Consider the following 27,025-nt stretch of genomic DNA (forward strand, 5'->3'; position numbering starts at 1 on the left):
ATAACCTACCATAACACTAAACACAAGAGTATATAAAGAAAGCTGCCCATAATTTGAGTATTTTGACCATACGACTGTCTATTCAACTGCCGGCTACGAGTAAAGTAAAACCCATGCCTCTGCACGCATTCAATGTTTGTTGTCCCCGCCGAACGAGTTCGAGCAGGGGACTATGAAACGGGCTCCGTACGTGTGTGTGTCCGTCCGTGTGTCCGTGTGTCCGTCCGTGTGTCCGTCCGTGTGTGCGTCCGTGTGTGATCAAAATGTTCAAAATGCTACTCCTTCGCCATTTCTAACCCGATTTTGATTCTGTTTGCTTTATATGATAGCACTACATGGGAGCTTTGAAACTTCTATACAGAATTTCAATTGTGACCTTTGACCTTGACCTTTGACCTATATTGTACATCTTGCTTCAAAATGCTACTCCTTCGCCATTTCTAACCCGATTTTGATTCCGTTTGCTTTATATGATGGCACTAGGTGAGGGCTTCAAAACTTCTACACAGAATTTTGACCTTTGACTTCTTTGACCTTTGACCTTGATTTTTGACGTATATTGTACATTTTGCTACAAAATGCTACTCCTTCGCCATTTGTAACCCGATTTCAATTCCGTTTGCTTTAAGTGATGGCACTAGGTGAGGGCTTCAAAACTTCTACACAGAATTTTGACCTTTGACTTCTTTGACCTTTGACCTTGATTTTTGACCTATATTGTACATTGGCTACAAAATGCTACTCCTTCGCCATTTCTAACCCGATTTTGATTCCGTTTGCTTTATGTGATGGCACTAGGTGAGGGCTTCAAAACTTCTACACAGAATTTTGACCTTTGACTTCTTTGACCTTTGACCTTGATTTTTTACCTATATTGTACATTTTGCTACAAAATGCTACTCCTTTGCCATTTGTAACCCGATTTCAATTCCGTTTGCTTTATGTGATGGCACTAGGTGAGGGCTTCAAAACTTCTACATAGAATTTTGACCTTTGACTTCTTTGACCTTTGACCTTCATCTGTTTACCCATATTGTACATTTTGCTACTAAATGCTACTTCCGGCGGGGACATATATTACGCACCGCGTAATTTCTACTTTTCCTTGTTACTACTGGCTACTGCTAAAGAGTTCCTAGACTGGGTATCATAGGTTTGGTTTAAATGCCATTTTACAAATTATAACATGGTCTTGTATAACTATAACTTTATAGCATTGCCATAAATGATACAATATTTAGTACCACGTTTCAGAGCACTTTTATGATGTTGCGGTGTTGTTGTTTTTTTCAATCATTCCTTTTTTTTAATGGAGTGTACATGTACAATGTATATGGAACCCTCTCCAAACTGTTGTCAAAATTGTCATTTATATGTTAAAATTTTGAATCAATTCTAGACTTGAGACCATGCTTTGATCTACTAGTACATCATGTATGTCCCCAGATAGCACATCATCAAGTTCTGTGGAGCTGAATACAGCCAGTCTACCATCTACCTCTGCTGCAGCAGTGAGCTCTCAGACCACAAGCGTCACCGTCCCACAGGTCACATCGACGTCGGCCATTTTGGGCATCAAGCCGGAAGATGAAGCTATGCTCGATACAAGTTCAAATGTGTGTACAGCATGCTCTAAGCTCGGTCTATCCGTTTTATCTATGTGCATAGTTTTTGAATTGTACATGCCTTCTGTTTTTATGCCTCCGCCAACGAAGTGGCCGGAGGAATTATGTTTTCGGGTCGTCCGTCCGTCCGTCCGTCCGTCCGTCCGTCCATCCGTCCGTCCGTACGTCTGTACGTCCGTCCCGTTTTGTTTTTGTCGATATCTCAAGAACCGTGTGGTGGTTTTACATCAAACTTGGTATGAGGGTATATCCTGGGGGGATAATACTTTGTTTGGATTTTAGGGTCACAGGGTCAAAGGTCAAAGGTCACAGGTTATTTTGTGAAAAAAAAGGTTGAAAATTCATGTTTTTCTCCATATCTTGCAAATGGTTCAAGGTATCTTCATGGAACTTAGTATATATGCTTGTTTCAATGGGCAGTGATTATCTAGGGAAGTTGGGGGTCATGGTTCAAAGGTCAGGGGGTCAAAGGTCAAGGTCAACTCCTCAAAATATCACTACTTTCCTTATATTTATGCATGCCTGAAGGTTTTTTTTTAGCTCACCTGAGCCAAAGGCTCAAGTGAGCTATTGCGATCGCCCTTCGTCCGGCGTCCGTCGTGCGTCGTGCGTCGTCCGTCGTCCGTCGTCCGTCGTCCGTCGTGCGTCGTGCGTAAACTTTTTACATTTTCATCTTCTTCTTGAAAACCCCATGACCGATTTTCATCAAACTTGGCAGGTAGCATCCCTAGGGGGTTAGGAACTCAATTTGTTAAAATGGGCACCATGCCCCACCCAGGGGGCCCCCAGGGGGGCCCAAACCCCCCAAAATTAAGGAATCTGTAAAAATCTTCTTCTCTAGAACCAGAAGTGATAGAGCGAAGTTAATACTATGAGTTAGTACACTGATGACTGTAGTTTCAAGTTTGTTCATGGCAGAATCAGGGGTGCCCCCCTTGGGACCCAGGGGAGGGGGGTGGGGAAGGGTTCTAATGGGGCCTAAATTGTACATTTTCATCTTCTTCTTGAGAACTCCATGACCCATTTTCACCAAACTTGGCAGGTAGCATCCCTAGGGGGTTAGGAACTCCATTTGTTAAAATGGGCACCATGACCCACCCAGGGGGCCCCCAGGGGGCCCAAACCCCCCAAAATTAAGGAATCCGCAAAAACCTTCTTCTCTAGAACCAGAAGTGATAGAGCTAGGTTAATACTATGAGTTAGCACATTGATGACTGTAGTTTCAAGTTTGTTCATGGCAGAATCAGGGGTGCCCCCCTTGGGACCCAGGGGGGGGGGGGGGTGAGGAGGGGTCCTAATGGGGCCTAAATTGTACATTTTTATCTTCTTCTTGAGAACCCCATGACCCATTTTCACCAAACTTGGCAGGTAGCATTCCTAGGGGGTTAGGATCTCAATTTGTTAAAATGGGCACCATGCCCCGCCCAGGGGGCCCCCAGGGGGCCCAAACCCCCCAAATGAAGGAATCTTTAAAAATCTTCTCTAGAATCAGAAGTTATAGAGCTGAGATAATACTATGAGTGAGTACATTAATGACTGTAGTTTCAAGTTTGTTCATAGGAGATCCAGGGGTGCCCCTCTTGGGGGTAGGGGGAGGGGGGTGGTTGGAAGGGTCCAAATGGGGGCCTGAATTGTACATTTTCATCTTCTTCCTGAAAACCTCATGATGGATTTTTGTCAAACTTGGCAGGTAGCATCCCTAGGTGGTCAGGATCTCAATTTATCAAACTGGGCACCATGCCCCACCCAGAGGGCCCCAGGGGGTCCCAATTCCCCCAAATTAAGGAATCTTGAAAAAATTGGGCTCTTATTGTACATTTTCATCTTCCACTTGAGAATGCCTCGTCAAATTTTGGTAGAGCTGTGAATAATTTAGATTAGTGACTGCGTGAAAGGTGAACTTGCGATACTCAGGTGAGCGCTAGACCCGCGGGTCTCTTGTTTTAAAACTTGATGTATACATGTATTACCCAATACATATTCTTTGGGAAGTTTCTTGCCAAAAGGTCAAAGGTCAAAAGGTCGAAGGTCTAGGGAAGTTGTGGGTCATGGTTCAAAGTTCAGGGGGTGAAAGGTCAAGGTCAACTCCTCAAAATATCACTGCTTTCCTTATATTTATGCAATGCCTGAAGGTTTTTTTTTTAACTTGATGTATACATGTATTACCCCATATTCTGTGGGAAGTTTCTTGCCAAAAGGTCAAAGGTCAAAAGGTCAAAGGTCAAGTGAAAGTGCTGAATAGCACTTTTTCCTCCATATCTCAAAAGTAACTCAAGGTATCATCATGAAACTTACATATTTGTGCATGTTCAACCTGACAGTGATTCTCTTTGGAACTGTGAGGTCAAAGGTCAAAGGCCAGGTTTAGATAATGCTATTTTCCCATTTGATACTGAAATTATACTTTTTCTCAATACCTTGAAAATTACTCAATGCATAAACTTATAAAAGGGTCAAAAGTCAAGTAAAAATCATCAGTTCCCCAAATACCTGCACTCTGACATTTTAATCATTCATCCATTTGAACCTAGTTCTAGGAAAGTGAACATTCAGCACATTCACTATGTTTTCGTATGCCCCTTCTTTGAAAAGGAAAGGCAGTTATATTTAAGCAATCATTATTTGGTTAAACGTCCTTGCTCATTACACATGTCCAGATTATTTTCATGTTCGCATTTAGGACAGCTTAAAAGATTAGTGTTATTTGTGAGGCTGATCATGTCATATTTTGCAAATTTGCAGAAGCCTGAACAAGTTGAGTGTACTGTAGTCAAGAAAGAAAATATTGTAACTCGTAGTGGTAGAAAAATTAAGCATCCAGTGATACTCGATCTCTAGTACATATTTTGTAGTTGTATGTCAAGATTGTTTGGTCGTATGGTTCATACGATTAGTTAACCTTGCTTGCCAATTTGTATATATCACTGTATATATGTTTAGTAGGTATAGACTATTTTGTATACATCATTGTAATACATCACAAACAAACAAATAAACAAACAAGCGAACAAACAACCAGTTATCAAGTGAAGGGGTTAATGAGAAGGCAATAAAATCTAAAATCTAAAATCTAAATCTTGCCAATTGTGTGACACTGTCATCAGATCACACATTGTCAAGACATTGTACTATAGACCTATTAGGAGAACCATGCATTATGGCGGAGGCATATCAGTCGCCGTAGCGATATATCTAGTTTTCTTCTTTTTTTTAATACTTGAAAGACTAGTTGCTTATCTCAAATTGTATTCAAATATATCCTGCTTCTGATATTGCCTGATAATGTACAGCTGTCCAGAGTTGTATGAATTGAGTGAATGCAGCAATATTAGTAGAACACATCAGGAAGTTTGAAGAAGATTGGACAATCCACTGAAAGCTTATGAATTTCCTGAGTTTCAGTGCCACCATCACTGGATAAGAAGACTGCAAGTTCAATGATTAGTGACATTGCTGCAGAACAGTGATTTAAAGAAAATATAGAGAGAATTCCACAATTTCTTTTTTTTTTGTATGAAAGGTGCGCTTTCCTTCAACTTGGCATCGGCATATGATGAAGGTAATATATCATTCCCCCTGCTTTCTGAAAGAAGTTATTCAAGTGCTCTGTCATTATGCTATAATTATGAAAATATTCTGAAATCTCTTTTAATTTTCTTCATACAGCGGTCGTGCAGTGACATCACAAACTGTAGTGATTTTCTCGTCCAGCAGTGATGGCGCTGGAAGTTTCAAAATTCATAGCTTTTAAACAGATTGTCCTGTTTTTCTCAAACTTCACTGATGTGACAGTGTTCTTCTGGTATTGTTGCATTCACTCAATCTACATATTGGGTATCATTCCCATTTTATCAATTTACTTTAAACCTGACCCAACATGTGTACTGATATACCTATATCATATATTCCTGTATAAGAAGAGTAAATATTCATGAAGTGTTGTCACACTGTTGGTGCCTGCTAGTAGATGCAACTTTGAGAGTAGAATGAAAGTTCGCATATTTCATATTCAAGGCACCGTACATCAACATCATTAGAAAGCATTTGACATTTCCTCCTGTGTTGCTTGAGACCAATGCAACACAGCCTCAAGCAAATGCTACACCATTTTTTTTTTCTTATTATATTGCAGCATTTATTTGATAATTGATCTAAACAACAAATGTATGTGCTCTCCCAATGGGTTGTGCTTCGTTCTGTGTTTGTGGTTGGATGTTATTGCTGTCATGTCAGAGAATCAAAGCATCTAGACATCTAGTTCTCAGTATCATGAAAATAAGTCTTGCCACATCAGTACGTAACTATGCATGTATTTTTTACCCCGTTGAGGACGAGTCCCAAGTATATGCATGTTGTAGCAAAATCAGTCCGTCCTCAACAGGTTAAAAGTATTTTTTCCTCCTTTTCTTTTTCCCCACATTTGTTATCAATAGTTACCTTTCATTGTTTTCACCATTGCTAGTATTGTTACTATTGTTAACGTCTAAAGTGTGTGTCATATTTTTTGACAGATTTCAACAACTTCAAGTAGCCAAGTGACCACTTCTGTTCCAGAGTCTAGGAAGAGAAAAAGAGAAGAGTAAGTGTCTGTACTTATCACAGAAACTTACCTGTAGAATCATCAGAAGCATCCACAAATGGAGATGGGCAGGGTAGCAATAGAAAATTATTAGCTTTTCATACAAGCATACTTTGATTTTTGCCAATATTTTCTGCTTTGTCAATTTTAACTGTGTATGATATGTATTTATTACATTGTACAGTATATATGTCCTTATGCTATAATGATATTTTACCTGTATTGTTACTTGATTATTTTAAATTAGATAAAGAAAATCATAATTATTGCACAAGAAATTGTAGAAATTTTTACTTACCTCAGATTCGAACATCCTCCTACAAAAAGTCAATATTTTTTCAAGGCCCTCAAATCTGGAATTCTATCCACTCTGATGTGAAATGTAAGAAGACGGTAAAAAGTCTTAAGAAAGTTTACAAGCTTATTTTACATGAAAGGTATTCTGGAAGTAATCAATATCATTCTGAATTGATAAGAGACTAGCATGATAGGGGTGTAATTGTGAAAATGGCATCTTGTGTATTAATGTGCTGGTGTATGTTTTTGTCTGTGTATGCATGTGTGTGAGCGAGTGTGTGTCGATGTTTTTTGTCAGTTATAGTTTATAGAAAGAAGAGACATAACGCTGTATTTACTTTCCTGAGGTTAGTTTTAAATAAGGCCCATTGCCTTCTCATTAACCCCTTCACTTGATAACTGGTTGTTTGTTCGCTTGTTTGTTTATTTGTTTGTTTGTTTGTTTTGTCACAATGTTATGTTATACTTGTCATACTATTGTCACATTTTTATGTATGCATATTTTAATAAGTGAAAATAAATGAAATAAAAAAAAAATTGAATTAATTTCCGCTCTAACATTCTGGTCCGTATCCGCCTCTGCAGATCTGAGTCAGACCAAACTGTGAGCAGTGTCACCGTGGCTGTCGCGCTTACCACCAAGGTTGCTGCCACAACCAAGCCGAGCAATGACGACAGTGATCTGAGTCTGGAGAACCTTCTCTCATCGACATCATTTAAAGAGCAGGAGGTAAGTAGACACCACTCGTATTATTTGAATGCTAGAACACACAAGTATTTTCTAAGCTATTGATATGCTCTACTTTGTGTGACTTGCATGCATTTGAAGACCGGGCCCCTTTTCATAAATAGTTGATATGATAGCAACTCTTACTGGAATGGCAATTGTCATGGTAATAACAAGAATCCAGCTTCCTGATTGGCTGTTGCTATTGGCAGTTACCATTCGAGCAAGAGTTGCTATCCTAACATCTTATGAAGTGGGGCCCAGCGTGCAATTATTGATTGTTCAAATGACTGCAAATCTTAACCCATTGTAACAAAACTGTTGTAAAGCTAGATATTACCCACTATGCATAATCCAACTTGCTTTTATGTTATGTTCTAAGTTCCCTTGGATGTTTATAGATGTTCTTTCACTGCAACATTAAAAAAAAAAAACTGTTCATGCGTTTTCCATGACATTGGTCACTACAACTCTGTGTCTTGTGTTGTTTTTCTCAGATTACCTTCATCTGCTCATGCACAGCTTGTAGATCAGAATTGGCTTATTATGGGGGGTCTTGTAATTGCCATTTATGAACTCACAACAGTGATGCTTGCAAGGTTTATTTGTTTGTTTACAGATTTCAGGAAGCAAGCAGTGGTAAACTCTGATCCATAAGTAACTCTACAATGAATGTTCATAAACTTGATTATCAAGGAGAAGCTATAATTGTGTTTACTCAACTCCCATTGATTTCATTAGAATCCATGTTTTGGAAACCGTAAGCTGGCTCAAGTGTAGCAAGAGTGGGACTCGATACTTTAGAATCATTGACATATGCAGGAGCTTTGTAGCATACAGTATATTGGAGGATATTAAATTTGTGAATCTAGTATGGTGCCTTCTACATACATCTGGGAACAAACTGTCTCTTGAAATTAAGCTGATTGTGTTTCCCCTATGTAAATGATTCCACATTACTGTGATGATAAAGAAAGAGAGAAAAAACATTCCTCGGTGTGTAACTATGCACACAAATGGCATAGTAGATTATTCAGGTCATATTTCGGTTCAATAAGAGTGCTTTAGGTTTTTTGGGTTTTTTTTTTTTTTTTTTTTTTTGGAAAAAAGGTGATAGCAATGAGAAATGACTTCAGCTACATTGCCCATATCATTACAATCATAGATATAGAAAGCTTGTTTATCGGATTTATGATTTTTCATTAATTCTTACGACTCATCGTCTGATATAATTAATGCATTCTTCAAAGACAGGAGATGAAAATTTGATGCAGTTTTTCAAATGCACACATAAAATCCTTTGTAAAGCATCACTTGCTATGACTTAATGTGGGAAAGCACAGCATTTTTTTATATAGGCGTTAACATCGGAAAGATGCTATTATGTGATGTACACTACATGTATATATCAACATTTGTCAACTCTAGTGCCTAAATCATGTACTATGCTATTTCTTGACAAGAGAGGGCAGCATGACACAAAGCGTGTTGGTAATGATGGAGGTTTTCATATCAAAATGCATGATGGGCTTTGCCAGCTCTTTGTAGGATATGTTATCCATCTCTTAGTCTTTAGTTTCATCTCCCAGCAAAAGCACCAAGCAGAAGAGAGAAAGCCTTACAAATAATGTTACTAGCTATGTAGTGAGAGAATGGAGTGCATGGATGTACTTAGCAACTTCCTCAACTTTTTTTGTTTTTGTTTTTTTTTTGAGCAGATTTTTGCAAAGGACATCATCATAGGGGAAAATCAATGACCAACAATGTCATGTATATTGTCTGTCTTCAAATGGGAAGCTATATGAGAGGGATTTGCAAAATTTTGAGTATGAGCAGTGCATGATGTTGATCATTGCCACAATGAATTATCCCGTAAGTGGGTATCATTCCAAAGTGATATTTTTACCGGCTGTGACATTTATGTGTTGTTTTGTTTGGATTGTTTTATTTTATTTTTTTTTTTATCCAGAGCAAAAAGATGGGACATGAAATTCATGATCTCTTGAACTTTGCAAAGTTTCGAGTATGAGCAGTTCATGATATTGGTCATTTTCACACAATGCAATGAATTACGATATCTCTTAGGCGGCTATTATTCCAAAGCGATATATTTGCCAAATGTGACATATATGTGTTGTTTTGCTGGGATTGATTGTTTTTTATCCAGAGCAAAGAAATGGGGCAAGAAATTCACGATCTCTTGAGCATGCCAACAGCCAAGGAGAAGTCAGTCGCAGAGGCATTCAAGTCCAAAGGAGGTAAAAGTCGTAGTCAAGAACATCGGGTGTAATAAACTGTGAGGTTCAGAAGCTATAACAGTACTGCTTACTAGCTGGAGAATCTTCTGTGATTGATGTAACCCCTTTAGCACCAAGAGGTTGCTCTCAGTGCCTATCCCTACTCACCGAAGCAGTGGAGATTACCACTAGATTGCATCGGTTAAGATGAAATTGATTGTGTATTTTTTTTTAATTTTTTTTAAAGAGCTTGCAGAGTATAGGGAAACGGATGATGTGGACCAGGCAAAGAAAGCCCCACCCCTTTTTCACATACCTGCACTCCACACAGGTGCACTTAACACGTACAAACCCTCATGAGGGTGGCCAGGGGAGGTTCTTTGAGTTTTGAGAGGAACAGCCACTTATGTTTCAGTGGAAAAAGTGGTAGGGTTAGATGTCACAGGGACAGTATGAAATTTGGATGTTAACTTTTCAAAAACAAAAACAAAAAACAGCAGGCACAGAGAAGGGAATTATAGTTCTCACTTTATTCTGTAGACTTTTTTTTTTTTCATGATATGAAATACAGTCAAACCTGTCTATAGCAGCCACCCAAGGGAGAACAAAAAGTGGCCTTTATAGGCAGTGTTCTTTACATTGTTTTTCTCTCGGGGGAGTTTTCTTTTAGTGGCTGTAGATGGCAGGTGGCCACTATAGACATATGGACGCTAAGGCAGGTTTGACTGTATATTGATTTCAGTTGGAAGCCTGTGCTATTAATTTCCTAAAACTCTTTCCATCTGAATGCCATTAGAGCAGATGTATTGTAGTATTGAATTGGTTTTACATCCATAATAGCTCTTTGCAACACATCCTCAACACTTCTTAAGTGCTAGCTATTGTAATTGTATGAAGGGAGAGGCAGAAATTGCAAGAAACAGATATTTGCTCAAAAGTCATTTAGACCACACATTTCCTCCTTCTTTAATACTACCTGTCTCATTCTTGCAGCATCTGTGCAGGAATTCTGTTCTCACGGAACGAGAGAAGAGTGCAACAAGGTCTCTGGTTCTACGGAGTGCAACAAGGTTTGTCCACAGCAGTCACTATGAGCCATGATATGTTTTGTCCTCATACTTGCGTGAAAGAAGGCAAAGCACACATTTTTTATATGTGCTTGGGTATTCACCGTGTGAATTAAAAAAAAAAAATGGCACATGTAATAAGTGACTGACATTTTGTCAAAATTAAGGCTTAAATGCGCAAAGAATTTAGCAGAAAAAAATGACTGCTCATCCAATAAACCTATTTCTTAGTGTTCTAAATGTTTCTGGTAAATATAAATATACATGTATAGTCTTCCTCTTCCCCCCGCAAACTTTGGACGTAAGACAAGTGAGTGCAACAGATATACAACAATCTTAGAGCTCACTGTGTCATTACTACACTCAAATAGAGGCATTTGAAGTCAAAGTAAAAAATTCCTGGGAAAAGCTGCATGCAAATTTGACACAGAGGCCAAAGGAAGATAGATTTCATGAAGCAGCTGTGTGTGCCATTTTGTGTACTTGTGACTTTAAATTATATGCTGCATTTCAAACAGTAAACTAACCTAGCTGGAAACGGCACACAGTCACACTTGATGTCATCAACCTCCGGAAGTTCTGATGATAATAACAGGATACACTGTATTTTATTCGTCTTTCAAGAAATCTATGATATTAAGCCATGATAGGTGATAATGGAATATACAATTTTGTCTCTCAAAGTATCATGAATTATACTATTGTGACAATTAGGCTGCCTCATCAAGATACAAACCTGTAAACATGCATATCATTTTCATGAAATTCTATGTATTATTTCTTGTCTGTCTTGTTCACTTTGACAGCTCCATTTCAGAAGAATCATCAATAAACACACAGATGGTAAGTTTAGCGTAGCAGTGTAGTAGCCCAAATGTTTTCATGCCAGCAATATCCCCCTACAGGGTTACTTGACCAATGTACAAGTTGTACCTAATGCGATGAAAAATTGGATATCTACCCTAAAGTAAATTTTCTATTTTCTATCAGTATTCATCCACTGTGGGAGGGCTGAGTGTTCACCTGATGCTTCACTCTGTTGTGCTGTTTTCATTAATTCATGCTTGTGAAATCAAGCATCTACAGTACAGAGGTGTCTCTTGAAAGAAACCAAAAACTAATGTTGTGTATGTGCTGTAAAATAGAGATCTATCTGTCAAAGATATTTACCTGTCCACAATCCTGAAGTTGTGCTTTGCTTCATTTTTTTTCCCTTCCCCCCACAAGGTTACTACACGGGAAGCCCACAAAAAAAAATTTATAGTAGCTGGCTGTTCAGACTTAAAAAACAAACAAACAAACAAACAAACAAACAGATAAAAAGACAAAAACAGGCATTTATAACAATTATGCAATTCAATTCAATTCAAATAATTTTATTTCCGTATAAAGTAATGCAAGGTAAAGATATGGTAGGTAGAAATGCCCTATGAGACCAAACGCATAGTTACACAGTTCAAAATTAGCTGTTTTTGACTTACAATTGTCAAACATAGTGCTTTAGTATATACTGGTATGTATATTTATATGTGCTTGTGGATGTGTGTAGTCTTTATAAATACATTTCATTTATTTCTTATTCTTATTTGTCATTTAACAGAATCTCTTGGAGACTGCTCATTCCTCAATACATGCTTTCACATGGATACCTGCAAAGTGAGTTATAATTTTTCACCTATCGCTTGCAGAAATGAGGTTAATTGTATGGGCAGCTATCATATATTTGAAGTAACAGGTAAATGTCAGGATGATTTTTTTTTTCCTTTCATAGTTACATGTACTTGCTGAGGGAAGTGATGGAAATTATAGTTGTGTAATATTTAAAAAAAGAAAGAAAAAAATCGTGCAGCAAAGCTAAGAATTCCCAAAGTAATATAGTTGTACTTGCAGTTAATAGCATGAGTCAAATGATATTAAAAAAAGATATTGCCTTCCATCAAACAAATTCACTGCATATTGTAATCCAAGGTAGTACACAAATAGTCCTCCTGCTTTCCCTCTGCACAGAAACTATACAGCTTGGCAGTGCTTGTGCCCACACGATGAAGAGTTTTAAGTAGCCAAAAAATAGTTGTGTTAACATCAGTACGTGGATATGTTTTTTTATCATCTTCAAGCTAATGGTTGGAAGTTCATGTGCTACCGTTCTCTGCTTGTAATTGCTTTTGGAAACATCCATGCAGTATGTTCACTATGAGGTGGAGGAGCCCAGCAAGCCTGAGGGCGGTGAGAAGCCGGCCGGACCGGTGGCGCTGCAGCGGATGAACAGCAAGCTAGGGCCCAGTGTCATGACCCCTCCACAGGTGACCTACATATGTACTGCTTGTAGTCTCTGTCAAAGTCTCGGGGTAGAAAATACAAATTTCTGCACAATGAGAAAAGAAAAGCTTTGATCATACATGTACTTAGCTCCTCACTATATGCCATTATGACTGCCTAGTAAATAATGATTGTACAAATGAGTCACATTGCAAAAAGAATTGTGATACTGTTCATGCAAATGTGTAGTCAAATCCACACGTCTGGATTGTACAATGTCAAACTTGAAAGGGGATTGCCTGCCTTACTATATTTTTCAGCAGCCTTCAATAGTGGATATCCAGGCCACAATTAATTTTCCTGTATACGAGAAGTGATTTAATGACATCACACAATAATTATCCCCTTTACACCACCCAAGATATAAATAAAATGTGCACCTAAATGAGGGGACTTTGAAATGAAATACTCTCTCTCTCATCTCGGCAGTGGGTGCAGTGCGACCTGCGATACCTGGACTTCGAGGTCCTGGGCAAGTTTGCGGTGATCATGGCCGACCCACCCTGGGACATCCACATGGAGCTTCCCTACGGCACCATGCAGGACGACGAGATGAGGAAGCTCAACGTCCCCATCATGCAGGACGAGGGTTTTGTCTTCCTCTGGGTCACAGGCAGGTCAGTCACAGAGAGAGAGAGAGTAGCAGAGAGATATATATACCTGGTGGTATGGAGAGAGCAGCTTTTGTTGTTGGGGTTGCCTTCGTTCGAACTTTTCATTTTGTTTATTTCATTTTCAACAAAGAGTGACAATGTACAAACATATCATGAGAAAAGAATAGTAATATGGAACTAAAGATACATATTCTCAATACGTCAAAATATCATATAAACACCATGAATTGAGGGAGAAATGAATAAAGCTTTAAGAGTTATTTTCTGCATCATGTTGAAAATGGACAGGGAAGCTGAAAAGCAGAGCTTATAATCTGCTTTCCCTTCAAAATCAATATCAATAATGTGCGAAAATGTAACCATGTATGGGTAGACAGAAGTATGAATATAAAGTTACTAAAACACATCAAAGACTAACAACAGAACTAAAGCCTTGCAAAGCCCTTCACAAGGTCACCTTCTTGCAGCAAAGAATGGGGTTGGGAAGGAATCATGAGTTGACTTCGAAACAGGTCATTTTGGACTATAGGATAAGAAATGGCAGATGAGAGGTAATACAATCTCACAAAAGAAAAAAGACAAGAAAGTAAACCCTATTATTACTTTTATGGGTACAAACATGAGAGTAAAATCTGTGGTGATTGATTTTCCAACTCTTTCAGTCACGCCAGGTTGTCTGGGAGGCCTCAACGTACAAAAGAGTGAAAAACCGACAAGGCATGAAGTATTCAGTCTTGCGAGATGTGAATGTGAGAGTCTCATGACTTCTGGCTGTTCCATCACACTTTTGCCTAATGAGGTTTTATGTATGTTGGTAGCCTATCATTTAGAACAATTTGTAGACATTTTCACCAGTAGTATCCATTTTAACACACACACACAAATGAAATTATACTTGGGCATCAGATTTAAATGGTGATCAAAAGCCTGTGAGAGAGGCTACAGTGTGATTTGTGCATTTGTTTGTTTTACATTCGACAGCTTGGTTTTGTTTTCGTTTTTAGTTTAAATACTGATCTGTGACTTCCAGACCCACCATACACATGTCATAAATGTGCCTCAGTCCTGGTTTTGTCATGTAGATCAAAATTGCACCAAAAACTGGTTGCTTACATGAAATATGACTGAGTTGCAAAAGTCATTTTGCTGTTCCTCAGGGATATTTGTATGATAAATAGCTTGTTTGTCATCATAGTCTTAGTGTGAAAAAAAAACAAACCCAGAAGCATTCAAGGAGGAGTGTTATTTTGTGTTTTGACATTCGACAGCTTGGTTTTGTTTTCGTTTTTAGTTTAAATACTGATCTGTGACTTCCAGACCCACCATACACATGTCATAAATGTGCCTCAGTCCTGGTTTTGTCATGTAGATCAAAATTGCACCAAAAACTGGTTGCTTACATAAAATATGACTGAGTTGCAAAAGTCATTTTGCTGTTCCTCAGGGATATTTGTATGATAAATAGCTTGTTTGTCATCATAGTCTTAGTGTGAAAAAAACAAACCCCAGAAGCATTCAAGGAGGAGTGTTATTTTGTGTTTTGAGGCTACTGATTTGCAGTGCTGCAGATGACATATGTCATCTCTTCAGGGTAAGTTTTCCTAAGAAGTTGAGGTATGTGTACGGAGGCCAGCAGTGGAGTCCACATCATGCATCCATATCTCTCCATGTTTGTGTCATTGCCCTTGAAGTTCAAAAAGGAAAATAAAACTGGACAGACTTGGATAAGAATTCTACCCTCCTCAGCATCATGGGGGACCTGTTTCATCTCCCACTAGCTGTACTGTGTGGAGACCATCATATGGCAGCAGAAAATTCTCTTCCTGTATCTCCTCTTCTTCCCCCTCTTCTTCCTCCTCATCCCCTCTTCCTCCTCTTCCCTCCTCCTCCCCTTCCCCCTCGCCTTCCTCCTCCGCTTCCTCCTCCGCTTCTTCCTCCTGTAGTCCTCCCCCTCCTCTGCCCCCTCCTCCTCTCTCCCCTCCTCCCCATCCCCTCCTCCTTCCCTCCTCCCTCCCCTCCTCCCCTCTTCCTCCCTCCCCCTCCTCCTGCTGCTGCTCCTCCCCTCCCCTCCTCCTCCTTTAATCCTCCTCCCTCTCCTCCTTCCCTTCTTGTTATCTCCTCTTCCCCTCCATTGCTTCCTCCTCCCCTTCCCCTCATTCTCCTCCTCCTCCTCCCCCTCCTCCTCCCCCTCCTCTTCCTCCTCCTCTTCCTCCTCCTCTTCTTCCTCCTCCTCCTCCTCCTTCTCCTCCTCCTCTTCCTCCTCCTCCTTCTCCCCCCTCCTCCTCCTCCTGCTCCTACTTCCACTCCTGCTTATCCTCCCATCCTCCTCCTCTTTCCCCTCTTCTTCCTTTTCCTCTTCCTCCTCCCCCTTCTTCTCCTCCTCCTCCTATATGTGTACTTTCTCCTGCTCCTGCTTCTGCTCCCCCTACCTTTCCTCCTCCGCCAGCTCTCCTCTCAAGATCTCCCCTTTCATGCATGGCCTTGATGCAGTATACTCTTTGCGGCAAGGTGTTGCGCAGCTGTTGGGCTCAACTTCGAAAGATGACTGCAAAGTGAACTCTGACCGCTAGAACAAGTTCATATCAGCAATCTAGGGATTCTGTGTTCAGGTGTCTGTGTGTCTTTTCTCTGTAATTTTTCTCCCCCTTTCCACCTCTGTTCCCTGTGAAGGCAACCACGAGGATAATATACGGCCGTAAAGTCAATACCCAGATGTAAAATACTTGGATATATCTAACAGAGCTGTTTCAAATCTCTTCCCTTGTTTCACCGAGCATTAAATCACATAGCCAGGAAGGTGTAGACAATATGAGTTATTGAAGACCATTATTTCTTTTCCTCTTGAAGCCTGACTCAATATTTCACTTAGTCAAAGATAAATTTTCAAAGTGTAATCTAGCGCATCAGTATTACCAAACAATGACTTCAAAGCTAGTCCAAATTTCAAGGATTTCTGTGACTTTGTTTGGATTTTGCTAGTCTTGATTATCAAGGTTACATTTGAAAAAATGTAGGCCAGTATTTAGAACTCGGGTAATCTAACATCTCTTTAGTCATGTACTGTACACTGTCATTTTTGTGATGGTTTTATTTTCACAAATTTTGATAGCAAATAGGCTCTTGATTGTGAAAATATTGAAAAAAAAAAGAAGCAAACATTGACCATGCACACACTGTCCAAGGCCAGCTCACTTGGATTGCAATATCAAGTAACTACCAGTCATATTGTAATGAAATGAGTTTAGAGCACTAGAAGTAGGTGTCTCTGGTACGTCTAGTAGGACGTTGGCGGCGTGCGGTGACCCCGTGACCTTAAGAGTTGTAGTGGGGGCACGGGTCGCACGTGGGTAAAGTCTCGCTCGAGCGAGCAGTGTGAGGGAGCAGTGGTTAGCTGACTCTCGACAGAGGCGGATGTGTCCGTGGTGTGTCTCCCTGTGCTTTGTTGTATATTGTATACAAGACGCTGTGTATCGACTCTTCGTGCGGTGATCAGTTACGCACCGTGGCAGACGAACTCTCCGAATTGGCGAGTACGGTAATAAAGTTTCTTCTTTGCACGCACTTTTCTTGTTGCTTGTGAATTAATGATGTCGACTCGGCGTGATATGGAGATGTGGTCTGATCGCTTTGAGCGTGAGTGAAGTGTCCGCGAATATATACCCAGTAAAGATCCCACAGTAACTGGAGAAATCCGGTTATACTACATTGGTGGCAGCGGTGGGATGGGTTTCGTGGACCAGGTGACTGCTAAATCATGTTAATGTAAAATTGTTTTGCATTAATAAATTAGAGGAGAGAGGATTTATCCTGCAGTGCTATAGTAGTGCCCTCGTTACGAATGCCTACTATACTTTTCATTGCCTGCAGGGTGAGGTTGGATCAGTAAATACATCTTGCGTATATTTCGTCCTGCAGTGAAGGGCGCCTGCAAGGAAGGGCGCCTGCAGGGAAGGGCGCCTGCAGGGAAGGGCGCCTGCAGGGAAGGGCGCCTGCAGGCGAAAGGCGCCTGCATTGTTTTAGTATAGACTCTGCGCCTGAAGAAAATGAAGAAATAGTGTCGCCTGTCAAGAGAAGTAGTAGCGCCTTGCTAAGAGAAATAGTAGCGCCTGCAGTGCCAGTGGTGCCTTCATATTGAATGCCTACTATGCCTGCAGTGCCAGTGGTGCCTTCATATTGAATGCCTGCTATGCCTGCAGTGCCAGTGGTGCTATCGCATTGAATACCTGCTATTCCTGCACATGCACATTCTCACAGCAGACTGATAGATTGAACTACGCTGTTCCGGGTGAATTTTAATTCAATTCAACATTCTTACACATCATGGCGGCAGAGAAATTACATCCCGATGTTGAATTAGATGTCTTAGTGGCGGAGGTCCAAAAAGGGGAGGAGGCATTGCTCAGTTCAAGGGCAGAAAATGAGACACTTCTGGAGGAGAATCGTGCACTGAGAGAACAGTTGCAACAGCTTGGATTGGGCCAGAAATCGCCAGTGAGCTTTCCAAAAACAACAGCTGCAACTATGACACCAACAAAGTACACAGCCGACAGCAAGTACACAGTCCCAGTAGCGCCTGAGGATGTGCTGAATTCCCCTCTCAACTTCAACAGGCCAGGGACTTCGCTAAATGTGGAAGGACCTACACCCGGAATCCCAAGACAAATCGGTACCACGGAAAATTGGATACCTCAGAAGTCTTCAACTAGTCGGAAATCTTGGCTTCAAGCAAAAAGTCCAGAGTCAGTGGAGGTGCACAACATGGATGAGTGGCAGGAGTTACATGCACCAAGAGTAGTTCCTACTCAGCGTCGAAAGCAGGTGGAAATGCAACCTAGTGATCGCCCGTTTCAAGAACACCAATTCGAATCAAGACAGTCCCAGTCGGTGTACACAAATGCTACTGGCTCAAGGCCGAACATCATTCCAGACAGGTTTGACGGAAAGATTCCATGGACGGAATATCGTAGTCACTTTGAAGCCTGCAGGATGGCTAATGGTTGGGATGATGAGCAAGCCAGGATCTTCCTAGCGGCAAGCCTGAGGGGGCCTGCCCTGAAGGCCTGTGGGGTTGAAGTCGGCGAATCTTCACGGCTGTCCTATAAGGAACTCGTACAGCTCTTGGAGAAACGTTTTGGACCAGGGCAGATGGCAGAAAACTACCTCCTTGAATTACGCTATCGCCGGCAAGGCCCAAAGGAGAGCATCCAAGAGCTAGGTCAAGGAATTTGGGAACTCACCAGGCTAGCGTATCCAGAACTTCCTGGGGAGTCACAAGACCGCTTGGCAAGGACACACTTTGTTGAAGCAATAGAAGACCAATCAGTGCGAGAGGGCATATTCCGCTCAAAGCCCACTACTCTAGATGAGGCTATACAGGCAGCACTTACAACAGACAATTTCTACCGGCTCGAGGAACAACGAACGGGAAGAAGATACAAGCAAGCACGGGTCTTGAATGACGATGTCATTCACAACAAAAAGTTGTGGGAAGAGATAAAGAAGATCAATGAAAGGCTGGACAAGGCAGATCGAGGCAGCCAGGAGCGACGTGGTCAGTGGAAACGGAGGTTTGCTTCAGCAACAGATGAATGCTATTTCTGTCACGAGAAAGGACATTTCCAAAGGGAATGTCCTAAGAGAAAGAAGAAGACAAGTGACCAGCAATCCCGGGGAAACGACAACCAGCCACCCACACGGCCCGAGGGAAGGCTGGACACACAGGAGGGCCAGGCGGGAGCGCCAAAACAGTAGATGAAAGCCCATCGGAACCACAACTGGAAATCAGACCCAACCTCCTTCAAGCTCGCAGTGGCTTGTTTGTAGATGTAGAGATCAGAGGCATTAACGCAAGGTTGCTAGTAGACACTGGAGCAACAGACACGATTTTGTCAGCAACCTTGTATTACCGCATCTCACCAGAAAACAGGCCCCATTTGCAGACCAGTGGTCTAGGAGTACGGACTGCAGATGGTAGCCCCTTGAAGACACTTGGGAGGACAGTCATCGAGTTGAAAATTGGGAGAAGGATAACATCATTGCAAGTAGTGTTCGGAGACACAAACCAGTTGGATGGAATCCTTGGAATGGATTTCCTACTACAAAATGGGGCAAGCCTTGACCTCAAGAAGATGGAAGTGAAGCTAGATGGGGAGAGAATCGAGTGTAGTGATAGACAAGGAACACCGCTCTGTTCGAGAGTAATGGTCGGTGAGACAGCAAGAATCCCAGCTGGACATGAAGTACTGGTGCCTGGTACTGTAAGACAGAAGGGAGCTGTTCATGGTGTTGGAATCATTGAGCCAGTAAACAATGGTGAACTGGCCATGAAGGGAATATTAGTTGCCCGGGTGCTGGTGGATGCCTCGGAGGATTTCCCAATCAGGATTTTCAATCCAGGACAAGCAGACTGTGTTGTCAAGCGAGGAACTCTTGCAGGCTACATTTCACCAGTATGTGAGACGGATCTGATGGAAGAACAAAACAGCTCAGCAGAGAACAAGGAGAGTAGTCCCATTCCTAACCATCTCAGAGACCTATACGAAAGGAGCACACAAGAGGTAGACAAAGCTCACCATGCCAAAATTGCTCAACTACTCTGCGATTATCAAGATGTGTTTTCTACCTCAGACACAGACATTGGCCGCACTGACAAAGTTCGCCACAGAATCAATACAGGAGACCATGCACCAATCAAGGAGAGACCTAGACGTTTCCCCCCTGGGGAACAGGCAGAGATAGACCGTCAGATCAAGCAGCTGCTCGATACAGGCATGATTGAACCATCAGACAGCCCTTGGGCTTCCAATGTTGTTCTCGTCAAGAAAAAAGATGGGTCAAAAAGGTTCTGTGTTGACTACAGACGACTTAACCATCTTACCACCAAGGACGCCTACCCAATCCCCCGGATTGATGATTCCCTGGATGCCCTTGGAGGCTCAAAGTGGTTTTCCACTTTGGATCTTGCGTCAGGGTATTGGCAGGTAGAACTGGATGAAGACGCCCAGAAGAAAAGCACTTTTGTGGTTAGGGGAGGCTTGTACAGCTGGAAAGTCATGCCCTTCGGACTCTGTGGTGCACCATCTACCTTTGAAAGGCTCATGGAGCGAGTGTTGGCAGGACTTCACTGGGAGACCCTCCTAGTGTATCTAGACGATGTCATTGTGTATGCCAAGTCTGTAGAGGAAGAGTTGAGCCGCCTTGAAACTGTCTTCCAGCGCTTGCGAGAGGCAGGATTGAAACTCAAGGCAAAGAAATGCCACCTCTTCAAAGAGAGCGTGCTGTACCTAGGCCATGTCGTGTCAAGCCAAGGGATCACCACTGACCCGGAAAAGATTGCAGTAGTGAAGGAATGGCCCACTCCCACCAACGTGAAACAAGTCCAAAGTTTCCTTGGTTTAGCCTCGTATTACCGAAGGTTCATCGCCGGATTCTCTAACATTGCCCGACCTCTCCATCGCCTGACAGAAAAGGGTCATCAATTCGCCTGGACAGGGGAATGTGAGGAAGCTTTCCAGGAGCTTCGGAAGCGACTTGTCGAAGCACCCATACTGGCCTACCCCGATCCTGAGCAGGGATATATCCTAGACACCGACGCTAGCAACGAGGGGGTGGGAGCTGTTCTGTCACAGGTGCAGGGTGGCGAGGAAAGGGTAATTTGCTATGCTAGCAAATCCCTCAGCAAAGCAGAGAGAAACTACTGCACCACACGAAAGGAGCTTCTAGCTGTCGTCCTGTTTTTGAAGCAGTTTCGGCAGTATCTCTACGGACAAAAGGTGACAGTCAGGACTGATCATGGGGCCCTTCGCTGGCTTTTGAATTTTCGTGATGCTCAAGGCCAAATGGCAAGGTGGCTGCAGGTCATTGCGGAATATGACCTCACAATCATACATCGTGCTGGGAGGTCCCATGCAAATGCAGACAGCCTGTCAAGGAGACCATGCGTGGACTGCAAACAATGTGACACCAGCGATAGATCACCTATGCAGGAGGCAAGGCCATATCAAGTTGACCAAGACACTCAACCTCGCATGGAGGTGAAGGTGGTGACATTGCAGCCCTTGGATAACACTACCCTAGGCCAAGACCAAGCCGCAGACAATTCATTGAAATGGATACTGGACAGGATGAAGGAAGGAAGAGACAGGCCAAGCAAGGCTGAAATGGCAGCCAAATCCAGTGTGGAAAAGGCCTACTGGCGAATGTGGGAGCAACTTGAAGTCAAGGAAGATATCCTGTACCGGCGATGGGAGTCGGATGAAGGGGATGAGACTACCTGGCACATTGTCCTGCCGGAAAAACGCCGGAAGGAGGTCATCGAGGAATTGCATGGTGGAAAGTCCAGTGGTCACTTTGGGATGAAGAAGACTCGAGCTAAGGTTAGAAGGAGGTTCTACTGGGTTGGAATGGACGCAGATATCCGATCAGTGGTTAGAGGGTGCAGCACTTGTGCCCAAAAGAAAAACCCTCTGAACAAGAAAAAGGCTCCTTTGATTCAAGAAGTAGTAGGTGCTCCCATGGAGAGAGTGGCCATGGACATCGTGGGTCCTCTGCCCGAAACAGATAGAGGAAACAAGTACATCTTGGTTGTAGGGGATTATTTCAGCAAATGGATGGAAGCTTACCCCATACCGGACCAGACTGCTGAAACAGTCGCACATAAGTTTGTCAGTGAGTTTGTAGCACGGTTTGGAGTTCCTAAGGTGTTACATTCCGACCAAGGGCGTAACTTCGAATCCCAGGTCTTCAAGGAGATGTGTAACATTCTCGGAATTGACAAGACAAGAACTACCCCATACAACCCGAAGTCCGACGGAATGATCGAGAAGTTCAATCACACGCTGATCACCACTGTGTCAATGCTGATAGATCCCTACAATCGACAGAGGGACTGGGACATCAAGGTGCCACTGGCCCTCTTCGCATACCGCACATCTCCGCAAGAGTCTACTGGGGAGACCCCCAGTATGATGATGCTAGGGAAGGAGCTCTCATTGCCGATCGACCTCACTATGGAAACAGCCAGGCAGGAAGAAGAAGTTACCCCGTCCCCGGTAACAGATTATGCCTACCAGTTGAGGAGGCGCATGCGAGAAGCGCATCAGAGGGCCCGGAAGAAGTTAGCAGCAAGTGCCCGACGGCAAAAGGAAACATATGACCGGAAGGCAGAGGGAAGCAACTTCAAGGTTGGAGACTTCATATGGCTCCACAACACAGCAAAGACTAAGGGCTTATCTCCAAAACTGCAGCGAAGATGGAAAGGTCCGTTTCTCGTTGTGGGAAAGTTGTCGGACGTTACGTGCCGAATACAGGAGAAACACAACGGAAAGAAACGGGTGGTCCACGTGGACAGGATGAAACCCTACCTTGGAGAGCCGTTGGAGTCATGGATCGAGGTTGGTGGAGGAAGTGATGCTCCTTTGCAGGAGCCGGATCCTCATGTCCTCCAAGTACCACCTCACGAGAGACCCAACGAGGTTGCCGAAGTTCGACCAGAATCTAACCCTCCCACTACACAGGCTGGCGAAGATGAGCCCAATACCCCAGATTCTTCTAGTAGGCCTACTCCTCCGCGACGCTATCCACCTAGGAGGCGAAATCCGCCTCAGCGATACGGAGACTCCTAACAGGAATGTGGGACAGAGTGTGGAGTGATTGCAGTTTATTGATGTACAGCGTAATGTAAATACGTAGGAAGTTGCAGGATACCGTCAACACCATGTGATAAAGTGGTGACCGTTTAAACAATGTATATATTGTCATATTTGTTGTCTTTTTACAACAGAGTTTCATCATGTCGAGATCACCGGAGAAAGGACTCTACAAGTGCTACACTTGCCATAGATACTTCTCCCACCATCGGAGTTTAACCCGGCACATCGAAAGCGAGCATCGAAGTCGGCGCAGCCACGAGTGCAAGCAGTGCGGGAAGTTATTCTCCCGGAGAGATAACCTCTTGGCTCACTACAGGAGGCTGCACCGCGGGCATAGAGGAGATTCCCCAACAGCTGGAAGGGACAACCACTCTCGCGAAGTCCACAGCCGCAACGATGAAACTGGGAGACGACATAGATCCCGCTCGCCTGTTGCGAAGCAGGTGAAGAGCAGTGTTTCAGTTCCTGAGACTCCAACCCCCTGTGCGGAGATTGAGGTGACGGTCTCACCGGGGACGCGGCAAGAGGTGGAGTCTGTCCCAGGTCCCCTAGCTCCACCAGCAAGGGGGAAGCCACGAGGCATGCTAGCGATGATGGGGCCGCCGGATCCCGGATCCGGGACATCAGACTCGGAGCCGGACAACCAAGTACCTGAGCCGGATGACATCTTGGAACCCCAAATCCGGCGGGTCACGGTAAACGAGCCGGTCGGAGAACTACCCGTCCCAGATCTCCTGCAGAACCAGCGGGTGAACGTCGGTGAAGAATCCTCTCGGTCCATATATCGGGAAGGCGAGAAGATATGGGAGGAGAGCCGAGACAGGCAGTATGAAGTGGTGTTTCTCCGAGCGGGGGGCAAGAACGCACCTCATCGCCTGACAAAGCTGCATCATGTGGAGGCTGGGGCACCAGGCCAACCGATGACGGAGGGGGAATTGACCAAAATTCTCGTTGGCAAAGTACACAAGATAACAGAAACCGTCTGCGAGATGACATACAAGGACGGAGTCTTGTGCACCAAACTAGAACGTCGCAAGGAATTCCTTGTTGACGCAGTAGTGGGAGTGCAGACTTAGCGAAGAGATGCAACGACCATAACGCTCCAGTGTTTTTCGTGTTTTATATGTGTTTAAGATAATGTGGACTGCTATTAAGAAAGCTTTGTTTATTTTGTTTATTCATATAATTAAGTGTAAATATAACTCGAATCACTGGAAGAGTTACCACTGGAAAAGCGCAAATAACCTCAACGACAGAAACTTTAATCAATGTACATACACAAGGTGCTCTGTGAGATTTACGTCATGACAAAGACGGAAAACCAAACTCTCATGACCTTTAAATAACTCAAACGCAGGTAATGATTCAGCTTTATCTCCGGTGTTGACTTAAGTTATGTAAATACATGTTCATGCAGAGTTGGCAGAAAGTGTTTCATGTTGTTTTCATGTAAGATACTTGTTGTTTTAATGTGCTTAGAGAGAAGGGTAAAGGTTGCTGTACGTGCTAATTGGAGAGATTCAAATAAGCAGGTCGATATTGCGTTATTTTTTGTGTTTTTAATTAAGAGAGATACGGAATTTAAGTATCCGATTTTTGGTCATTTCATTATGTGTGAGAAGCCATGCTCTAGTCAAGGGACTGACTAGTCTTAGGGAGGGGCTGTGTAATGAAATGAGTTTAGAGCACTAGAAGTAGGTGTCTCTGGTACGTCTAGTAGGACGTTGGCGGCGTGCGGTGACCCCGTGACCTTAAGAGTTGTAGTGGGGGCACGGGTCGCACGTGGGTAAAGTCTCGCTCGAGCGAGCAGTGTGAGCGAGCAGTTGTTAGCTGACTCTCAACAGAGGCGGATGTGTCCGTGGTGTGTCTCCCTGTGCTTTGTTGTATATTGTATACAAGACGCTGTGTATCGACTCTTCGTGCGGTGATCAGTTACGCACCGTGGCAGACGAACTCTCCGAATTGGCGAGTACGGTAATAAAGTTTCTTCTTTGCACGCACTTTTCTTGTTGCTTGTGAATTAATGATGTCGACTCGGCGTACCAGGTTCCCATATGGAACGAGTTAATACGTCAATGTGTGTACATACACACTGCACTGGTTGTGACACAACACAACTACTGTTGCATTCAATGCAATGTTTCCATGCATCACAGCAATTTTTTCTTTTCTTTCTGCCAAGCTCTGAGCGCATGCTGAGGGAGAAGGGACACTTTCGCTGATCCTCAAAAGTACCGTCAACTAGACCTAGTTTCGTATGCATGCAAACTGTGTTGCGGCATCAGCAAACACAGATTTTCCCCATTGCAACTGCCAACCCACTGCTTTTTAGTGTATGTGAGTTATCAAGCGTCTTTGAGAATACTCACAAGAAGAGGTTCAGTAATTCACAAACCAGTGCTGTAAAAGTGCAGAAGCTCAATTTAGCATACAGAATTAGTAGAAAAAGGCTTTCTTTAGATATTGTCCAAACACAACTTTCATTACCTACATTGTACCTATACTTGCTGTGCTTTTTCACACCCTATTCTTGCCCCCCCCCCCCATCAAAAGCAAATAAACAAAACAAGACAAACAAAACGACAAAATAATCCCCTTTTCCTCAGAGCTGACAATTGCAACAAAGCACTTTGCAGTAAAATTGTCTATATCCACTTTTCCATGTGAGAATAATTTTGAAAGGATGACGGGCAGAAAGTGGATAGGAAAAGAGAGACAAATGTGTTTCCTTATTAACATATTAACATTCATGACATCATTCAAGCGTGAAGGCACTGGAGTTCCGTGTAAAATTTTTACTGCTCCCCTACCCATTATCAAAGTCAGTTAACCGTAACATTACTATCTGTCAAGATTCCATGTGGCAGATAACTATATCTTTCCCTCTCTGTCTCTCTCTCTCACACACACACACACACACACGCACACACACACACACACGGCATCTGTGCCAAAACATAATTCATAGGCCAACCTTGAAAATGTCAGTATCCTTGACCCCTGACTAAATTCCCATAAGCTCCTTGTTTATGCTGCAGGTGTCTCAGTGCTGTCAAACCGTGCCAACCCCCATCCCTAGAAGACCATGCTCTTCTCATTAGGCAGGAGAGGAATGCATGGGCCAAGAACATGCCCCAATGGAGAACCTCTGACTTGGAGGTCGTTACCGGGTCAAGTGCCCGACCTTTAACCCCCCTAGAGAAGTGGTACAATTAGCAGTGTGGTGTTTGAAGGAGGAGGAAATTTGAAGCACCTGCAAGCAGACACCTTAAGTCCACCTGGTGTCGCCCGACTCCACGGGCCAAGGAGTCCCCAGGGCTGGGTAATCCTCAGAAGAATGTTGTCCCACTTGAACTCTCTTCCCCCCTCCACTCCCGGGTGGAAGACAGTAAATCCTGTTTGCGGTTGACATTAATAGCGGATTGAGAGAAGTTGCTCGTGTGACGTGACGGGAGGGCTCGGTGAGCTGCCACACACTGTGTTTGAAAGATTTCTGGCCTCTTTATGTGGTTTTTGTTTCCTCCTTTTGTTCTCATTTTCATCATGTGCCCTGTTTAGCACAAAACTTGAGAGGTTAAATGTCTATCGCTAGTTATTTGTACACCAATGCCATCACTAGTATGTTTTCCTTCACGTGTGCTGTGTTAAATCACATGTTTAATGTATAGGGAGCTGGGAGGTGATATGCTGCTTGGATTTCAGAGTAGATAATTGAGCTACATACCATGATGACAGTTTAGTGTACTTGTTGCAATGTATCCAGACAGGTGTTTATTTTTTGTTCAAATATCCAATTGCCTCCCAATGTGAGCAGAGCAGGATCTGAGGTGCCATATTCCACATAATGTTTAGGATGTTTAGGCTGGCTGGATGTTAGCATAACTGTGCGTCCAGAATCTCATTTCGAAGC

The 27,025-nt window shown here is 42.9% G+C and overlaps 2 protein-coding genes across 2 annotated transcripts in view; both read left to right on the forward strand.

Moving 5' to 3' along the window:
* Positions 1-1,436: 1,436 nt before the first annotated feature.
* The window catches only part of LOC139736608 (N(6)-adenosine-methyltransferase catalytic subunit METTL3-like), a 63,811-nt gene continuing 38,222 nt past the window's right edge, over positions 1,437-27,025 (forward strand). The window contains exons 1-9 of the mRNA XM_071647358.1: positions 1,437-1,616; positions 6,137-6,204; positions 7,087-7,231; positions 9,396-9,486; positions 10,459-10,535; positions 11,339-11,375; positions 12,133-12,188; positions 12,716-12,835; positions 13,281-13,468. Coding sequence (XP_071503459.1) covers positions 1,437-1,616; positions 6,137-6,204; positions 7,087-7,231; positions 9,396-9,486; positions 10,459-10,535; positions 11,339-11,375; positions 12,133-12,188; positions 12,716-12,835; positions 13,281-13,468 — 962 coding nt within the window. The remainder of the gene's footprint in view (positions 1,617-6,136; positions 6,205-7,086; positions 7,232-9,395; positions 9,487-10,458; positions 10,536-11,338; positions 11,376-12,132; positions 12,189-12,715; positions 12,836-13,280; positions 13,469-27,025) is intronic.
* On the forward strand, positions 16,864-24,191 carry LOC139735458 (uncharacterized). The gene is made up of 2 exons (XM_071646217.1): positions 16,864-17,000; positions 23,247-24,191. The coding sequence occupies exon 2, from the start codon at positions 23,256-23,258 to the stop codon at positions 24,189-24,191; it is 936 nt and encodes a 311-aa protein (XP_071502318.1). The 5' UTR covers positions 16,864-17,000; positions 23,247-23,255.

This window comes from Diadema antillarum, unplaced genomic scaffold, assembly GCF_040938485.1.
Source record: "Diadema antillarum isolate AM-2024a unplaced genomic scaffold, OU_Dant_1.0 scf00000028, whole genome shotgun sequence".
In the NCBI taxonomy this organism is placed as follows: Eukaryota; Metazoa; Echinodermata; class Echinoidea; order Diadematoida; family Diadematidae; genus Diadema; species Diadema antillarum.

Bases quoted from the DNA above. Each gene is read 5' to 3' on its own strand.
- LOC139735458 (XM_071646217.1), top strand. From the start codon at position 23,256: ATGTCGAGATCACCGGAGAAAGGACTCTACAAGTGCTACACTTGCCAT.